Raw genomic sequence first — 8,006 nt, forward strand, 5'->3', positions numbered from 1 at the left:
AATTCCCGGAATCTCGCACGTGCCCGCAAGGCAGCGGTGGATCGGGAGTGAGACGATGCTTTGTAGGCACAATGGTGTACCATCTTTCTTTCCCCTTAGTCAGCAGGCACACATGTGTCGCAGCTGCTCGGGAGGCGAAATGACCCCAGTAAATTGCGGCGACATATTCGCTATTGTAAATACTGTACATATATACCAAGCATAGTCCGCCGTTTATTTATTTTTTTTTGTCTTCTCCCAGTAATTTACTTTCCCTTCGTACTTTGCCCCTTTTTATAGCATTTCCCTTCTGTTTAAATGTCAGCCTTCGCTGGTGTGGGGAGCGAACTCGGATGCGCGCACACAACGCCTCGGTTTCCCTGTGCAGAGGCTTCGTGGCCTCGCGGTAGAAACTCTCAAGCTACCTGCTTTCAAGCGTTCCATTCCAATTCCTGTGCACGAGCTGCCTGCCGGTCGAGGCAGCTCGCGAAACAATATACGACTTACAAGAACAGTCGGGCCTCTCTACCCGCACCAAACAGCGCCGGTGTTCTGGGGGCAGGGTTGGCAAACATTTCGCCGAAGTGACAGCACAACTGAACTATGTTTACTTTAAAAAAAAAAAAAAAAAAAGAAAAAAAAAACGTTTTTCGTGATAAGGTTGTTTTCCGCCAAAGGGCAGGACATGAGGAGCGCGGTCCTAGTGGCTCTTTGGCTCAATATAATCACTTACAACAATTGAACAGCAGAAGCGTTTATTCGTTTTTTTTTTCACCACGTCGTCCACAAGTATGTAGATACAGGTAGACAACGCGCATTTACATACAATAGAAATACTTACAACGCGTATGTAAATATTTTCCTAGCCGAAGCATTTGATACTGAAAGCATTGAAGCACCCTCGCCCCTGGTATATGCTCTCTCCCTATCCTCTCCCCCGCCCCCAGAGCTGACCGCCGTTCCGTTACCGTGCGGTCAGCACTAATTTCTTTACTGCTCATTTTATTTCACAATACACAATCAATCACTAAAAAAAGTCAATGTGCATAGAGTGTGCCGTCCGATTACGATGTGATCATTCCAATTACAATGAAAAAAAAAAGTATGAAAAATATTACCCACGAGCACACGGTACCAAAATCTATTACGTCAAGGGAAAGTGGTGCGCGATGTTCCAAGGTGACGTCGCCACCTTGCTTTGACATTTCTGCGCATTTTTCTGGCACCGTGTTTCTGGCTTAATCAGCGAGCCTTGACACGCGGTAATAACTGAACCAAACTGGTATTTAAAGCCGGTTTCTTTTCACAGTGCCAATGAATCGCTTGCAAAATTCTGCTCGTAAGCTGCCCCCCCTGAACGGCTGTGTTTTAAGCAAAAGCTATCCTCCTGCACGGATCACACTGCTGTGTGTTCATTCGCGTCCAATCGTCAGTCGCGCTGCGTTGTGAAATCACAGATCAATGTCTGCCTCTGACCGCGGTACTGCCCCAGGGGAAAAGCTAAAGCGCGAATGCCTCACAAGTATTCGTGCAAAAAACTTATGTCGTCGTAATTATATTTCTCTCGCTATGGTGCGGCCGATATATCCGCAAATGGTAATCAGGTTTGCAGACTCGGTGTAGGCACCGCTTTTAACAGGCAATGGCGCCTTGATGAGCGCAGCGCGGGAAAATTTCACAAGTAGATGCCACTGTTCGATTCGTATTCGATCTCGAAAGGTAGGCATACTTAACGTGCGTGTTTGAATCAAGTTAGGTTAGGTTAGGTCTATGTGAAAGCGAGTAAATACATAATATACAACTACGAGCGATGCGTACAATTTTTTTCGCTGTCGTGCTACGCAAGGCGTAATTTTATGAAATGGTTGCGTTTATCCCCCGCAAAAAAGTCACAACTTCGCTGTCACGCAATATTTATGCATACTGCACCACATCGCTCACCAGCAATGCCGAAATGCACACTCCAAATCAGGCTCACGCGCAGTGAAGAGACATGTACGGCAGCGATGTCACAAGGACCAAGGCAACGTTATGATGCTTGACGAAGAATATTAAAGAGAAGTGTGTGCACAGAATAACACGACACTCGTGAAGCAAGACTTGGGGATTATGCACTTCTTGCGTCATAGTGGGACATGCCCATTCTGGAGGATTGGCCAAGAACGGGTATACACGTAGTGAGTGGCCAAAGAAAGAAAGCAAATCAAAGAACCCGTTAAACATAATTTACCATTCCAATAACAGATCGATGTGCGCCAGAGGTGCTTGTAAGCCGAAATTATAGTGTAACTGTATGCCTGATCTACACGTGGAGTGTCAATAAACGTCTCTCGTGAACGTAACCGTATGTCTAGGTTTAATGTAAAAAGTCTTTTTTTTTGTTGCTACGCAAAACTTAGGTGGGCAAATTTGGTCATGCACGGGTTTCATAAGCCACTTGTACTTTGATATATATATATATATATATATATATATATATATATATATATATATATATATATATATATATATATATATATATATATATATATATATATAGTCACAAATATGTCGGGCGATATATATAGCGACCGGCCGGCCCAACAGTCAGGCACCAACGGCAAATCCGGGAAAGTAAGCAACGAAAGATTCGCTTCAAACATGCTATTCGCACACTTCTACTGTTTTGTTTCCCTGCGCGTTTATGCATTTATGGGAAGCTTTTGCTCGTCAAACGCCGAACAACTAAGCATGAGTCGCCGAGATGGAGGCTAGGCGCCAGATTAATCGGAACATCCTGGCGGTATTCATATAGTGCACCTAAATCTAAATAATGTCGGCCGAGGAATGAACGCGCCACTTCGTGCTCAGTAAACTGAAAGGGCATGAGTCATCGCTGCAGGTCAAGTACGCGCCGCGTGGCCAAACTACAAAGGCACTGAACGGGCCACAGAGAGAGCTGGCGAACCAATCGCGCGTTGTCCTACAGAGAGATTAGAATGCAGGGGGGTGATTTCTCCGACCTCAGGGGCTCGGGCAAATGGCGGCGATGCGCCGGCGCTAGCAGACGACTTCCTCCCGGCGCCGCGCACATTGCTTGAACCCGAAAAGGCGCTGCTCGGAGCCACGGGCCGATCCCCGGGGCACCGCACGAGCGAGCGTGCGATATTATTGAGCGGAATGCACGGTCTCTGCCGGGACAGGCGCGCGGGGCGCCTCCCGGGCTTCCCCCCCAACCCCGCACGAAAAAAAGAAGAGTGTTCAAAGAGCCGCCATCCTCAACGACCACTGCCGCCGCGCAGCGCGGACCCAGGTAGCAGGCTCCGCTGCTCCTCTCGACGTCACGCCCCAATGACGTCACAGGCGCTCGACCGCCGGAGCGCGCGCGCGCGCGCGAGCGCAACCCGCGCGATCGTCCGTGCGCGCCCGAACACACGCGGCGGCAGTCGTCGACGCAGTCAGAGTAGAAGAGACGCGCGCGAAGAAGCAGAAAAAAAAAAAAAAAAAATCGAGATGCGGCGCAACATGGCCGCCACCACCGCGAGAATGTCGTCTGCTAGTCCGCTCCATGAGCGCCGGTTGTTTGCGGAAATGACGCCCGAGAGACGCGAAAAACGGGAGGTAGAGGAGAAGCGAAAATTATTTATCGCCACTCGACTGGCTGCTGCAGCTAGCTCTAGCGAGGGCGCGCATGCACGCGAAAAAAACAATTGTGGCGGCCGAAGAATCGTCCCTATCAGCGGGACGACACCGCGACCGCCTATCGCCGATAATCCGGCGCAGCTGTCCGACGAGCCATGGGAGAAGGAAGGAAGGAAGGAGCGAACGAAGGGCCGTAACGGCGGCCGGAACTAGCGAAAATCACGGAGCGCTTCCGAAGACACACATATGACGACGGCCCTCGCAGCACGCCAAAAGTCGTCGCGCCAGCGCGTTCTGGCGAGCGACATCGAGACGAGAGTGCACCCGAAAACGTGGCCGTGACGTACAGTGGCGCGATACACCTCTTCTTGGTATGCCCAGTCGATGGCTGCGTGCCAGGCAGGTTCGAATGCTGTTTGTGCGATGGTAGCCGGGTTTTGTTATTATTATTACCGTCGGAATGTACCAGGCAGTGGAGAAGTGAAATACGCGAGGAGAAACGCTACTGTTGCAAGGGGGGAACGAAATCCGTCTGCGGCCTGATTTCCGGCCAGGCTCCCATGCGGAGGTACGTGTAGCATAATGCAAAGGTGATGATTCTCCACCAGGCGCCGCTTTGTGCTTTGGCGGGATCTTTCTAAAATTTATGAAAAATCTAGGCAAATTTAGGGACACGCCGAGTCGTCTCGCGTTCTTCAAAATTTCTTGCGGCGAGAAAGAGAGAGAAAAAGCAAGAAGGGGAAATGACCCCTAGACAAAATTCGAGGGCGAATGCCTTCGAAATAATTCGCTGTTGTGCTGTCGACGAAATCTTTTCCGCGCCGAGGCGGGACTGTAGCGAATTTTACAGTGTCTCAGACGCGCGCATGGATTTGGCTAGGGCGCATATTTGGCAATTACCGAAGAGGGCCAAACCCTCCGGCAGCGGCGAAGGATGCACGACTATTAGCTTACGGGCCAATTCAAAATTATCCGCCTTCATTCAAGGTCAAATTCTTCGGCTAAGGCGTAACGCAAAAAGAAAGAAAAGAGAGTTTTAGAATAGGGGCCCCAATATTTTGGGGCCCCAAAGAGCTTTGCGGGTGTTAGCGTTGGGGCACGCAGGAGTGAAGAGTTTTAGAATAGGGTTTTACGTTTGCGGATAGCGTCTTGCGCTGACAGCGCCACTACGGCGTCAAAGAAAAGCTATTAGAAATAATTAAATAAAGTATACCATTTTATGATATGAATAGTAAATTTGACTTGCGCGTATTCGCGTTTAATTACAATTTAGAAGTTATTCTTCAAGCAGCAAACAATTAGTTGTGCTTAGTTTTGAGCAACAAAACCAACTTTACGTGCCTTCACCAGCCAAGCTTAGCCGTGTTAGGCCTAGGAGCCATAAAATCCACACTCGAATTCGGAATCAGCGGCGTCTAATGAATCAACCTTCATAACACACGTTAGTTGAGAGAAAGCGATAACTGCAGTCACTTCTCCTAGCTTGCGAACTTCACGCGTTACCGCGAATCGAACCCGGTTTGGTGCTAGGTTAGAGCCGTCGCTTGGATGGGTGCCGCCATGTTTGTTGACGCAAAGCTTTTGGGAACGCTATTTGAGCTCCCGCTAAATCGGTGAAATAGCGTTCCCAACGCAAAACCCAAACGCTGTTTGCGTCTCGCGCATGCGCAGTGGCTTCGACGCTATTTCTTTGGGGCCCCAATACGTTTGGGGCCCCTATTCTAAAACTCTCTAAAAACAAGTAAAAAATGTGAGACAACTAATAAGTAACTACAGGCCCTCAACATTACACGGCCATTACATATTTAGGCACGATTACTGTCACCACCGTCATTGTAAAGGCATATTGGGTATCATATGGCTCATCGACCCCGATGGCCGAGTTCGCGGAGCGTCACACTCGCAATCGGGAGAATTCATCGTGCGGAGCGCCTAAATGGCGGTGACGCTGAGCGCGTGTCATGCGTCGCAGCGAAAATGGGGGACAACAAACAGGACGCCCTCCCTCGCGCGTCTGTATTGCGCAATGGTGGCAGCCCTTGCGCGCGGGGCAGAAGCGCCGTTTCGCGCGCCACGAGGTCCAGGTCAGGTGCACGAAACAGCCAGGTAACGCTACGCAGAAGTGCTACAAGACACGACTAATTTAGGGAGCACAACAACACTGCGTCTCCATCAAGCCACCAGAAGTAAATCGTAGTGCAGCGCTCGTCGCAGCTCAAGCGGTCGCAAACCATGAAAGAGACGAGCACAGGCGTCAGATAAGAGCAATGAGATAAAAACCCAAGCGGCTGACGAAGTCGATCGCTTTCGCGCATGCCATGGTCCATGTTGGTCCGCCCGTGTGTACGCGGTTTTCTTCTTTCTTTTTTCTCGGGAGCCGAGGAGAAAACTTTCCCACAAAGGCGAGACTCCGCCATTTCGGGTGAAACAGCTGAGCGGCGGTATCGGTTTTTCACACCTCAACAGAAACTCCACTACATGCCACGCACGTGGCTTTCAGAAAAGAATGTTGATAAGTAAAATTAGAGAGGCTATATAGTAATGAAAATACGAACGCGTCATGGCTGCTAGAAAGGTTGACTGCAGAACACTGGTAAACTGCAGCTTGAGAATAAATGTGGTGGTGGAAAAAAAATATAAAGAAAATGAAGGAAGAGTAGTAACTTGACAGTGGTGGGAAGACGTTACCTTGCGCTTGCTAAGCGGCCTGGCTCGTTTGGCGTTCGGTGGAGAGGACAGCGATGCCGATGCGGTCGTCGTCCTGCCGGTCGGCGAAGTCGGTGCGCGCACGATGAGAACGCCGTTTGTTCCGTTGCTCGTGGCGGCGGTAGGACCGGCGGCCGGAGGAGCGGAGCACGTTGCCGTGGTCGCGCCGATCGGAGGGACGGCGTAGCCGCCTTCGCACGCCTGCTGCAACAACGGTTTCACGACGCGCGGGGCCTTGGGGGGCGACGCGGTTGCCGTCGGCTTCTGCGCGCATGCCGCCGCGAGTTTGGCGGCCCGCTGCTTCTCCGCTTCGCTCGGCGCGAACTTGCCGCTGGGCAGGCGCACGAGTCGGCCGGACGCCAGTTCCTTGTCGATGCCGAGTTCGAGCGCTCCCTTGGTGCACTTGAAGTCCCTCGCTTGCAAATAGGCGTCCAGTTCCGCGGCCGACACGCCGCCGGCGTCCGCAGCGTCGATGCTTTGCTTGCTCGTGAACCACAGGTCCCGGACGGCATCGCCGATCGCGCGGCTTACCTTGAACGTGGTCGGCTGCGGCCCGCCGCAACCGACGGCGACCGCCGTCGCGGCTGCGGCCGCAGCGGCGCCGGTGTCCGAGGAAAGAGACTTGTTGAAGCGAACCCATTTCGCGGCGTTGCGGTAGCTCGTGTTGCCCTTGTAGTCCACTTTGATCACCGCCTCAGAATCGACGAGCAGATCGAGCTCCTCCTGAACCTCCGCTTTGCTCAGCCCATGCCGCCGGTAGAGCATGTGACAAATGCGCTCGAAGTCCGGCCGCGCTTTGCGCTTTCGCAGTTGGTCGATCGTGTCGAGCACTATCTCCTTGTGCTTCGGCGTTCCAGGCATTTTGGAAAAACTCGCTCACCTGCTGCCGGGGATGCGTTCTTTCGGCGTGCCTTCAGCGTCGAACGAGCCGAGCAGCGAGAAAAAAAATATCAACAACCGTCTGCGGAGCGCTCTGCCGGGAGCCGGCCGTCAGCGGACACAAGGGAGTTGACTCGAAGCGAACTACGGGCGTAGCGCGCAACTGCGCATGCCCAGTGCGCGGTGCGCGCTGCATGCCGGGACGGAACGACGCGCCAAGCATCGCTCGCAGACGCGCAAAATGTTTGCGGGGAGCTCGCGCCGGGCGGCCGGTGCGAGCGAAAGAAAAAAAAAAAAAGCTGATGCCAAAAAGCCACGCCGTTTCTTCGCGGACACGAATAAAACGACGTCAAAGTGTCGGAACTCGCGTCCTGCGTCGCGGACGGCCAAAGTCCTCCGCGTCTTCAACTGTTTGAAAGCAAGGCGCAAGTCGACCCGCCGATGTGCAAGGACGCGCCGCGATTGGCTCGTGTAGACCCGTAGCAGACGCGCCGAAAGGCGGCGGCCGCCCCGACTTTTCGGAGCCGAGGCCGGCGCGATTTCTGTGCTCCACTATTTGCGCCGCTCTCGCTCGTCCGGGCCCCGCGACCAAAATGAGCGGACATTACTCACAGCCAATTACGAGAGTGTGCATACCAACAAACTGGTGTCGTTTCACATTTTCCACTGCGTTTTACTGGCCGTTCGGCAGGCATAGCAAGGCTGTTTTCACCGGCAGGTCACAGAGCCGCGCATTAGAATCCCAGGCTTTTTATTTCGTGCAGCACCAATGCAAAGCAGTTTCTTTTAAACGAAGGACGCCAGCAATTGACTGAAAGAAC

General features: G+C 52.2%; 1 protein-coding gene and 1 long non-coding RNA gene across 3 annotated transcripts in view; one reads left to right on the forward strand and one right to left on the reverse strand.

Annotated features, from left to right (window-relative positions):
* Nucleotides 1-7,628, reverse strand: part of LOC126518346 (histone acetyltransferase KAT6B-like) — a 35,880-nt gene extending 28,252 nt beyond the window's left edge. For both annotated transcript variants that reach the window (XR_008609858.2, XM_050168193.3), the window contains exon 1: nt 6,289-7,628. Coding sequence is in view for 1 of the 2 variants with exons in the window: in XM_050168193.3 (XP_050024150.1) it covers nt 6,289-7,167 (879 nt within the window). In the remaining variant the exon portion in view is untranslated. The remainder of the gene's footprint in view (nt 1-6,288) is intronic.
* Nucleotides 1-8,006, forward strand: part of LOC129381739 (uncharacterized) — a 57,926-nt gene that overhangs the window by 43,254 nt on the left and 6,666 nt on the right. The gene's annotated exons all lie outside the window — the stretch shown is intronic.

The sequence above is a fragment of the Dermacentor andersoni genome, chromosome 11 (assembly GCF_023375885.2).
Source record: "Dermacentor andersoni chromosome 11, qqDerAnde1_hic_scaffold, whole genome shotgun sequence".
NCBI lineage: Eukaryota > Metazoa > Arthropoda > Arachnida > Ixodida > Ixodidae > Dermacentor > Dermacentor andersoni.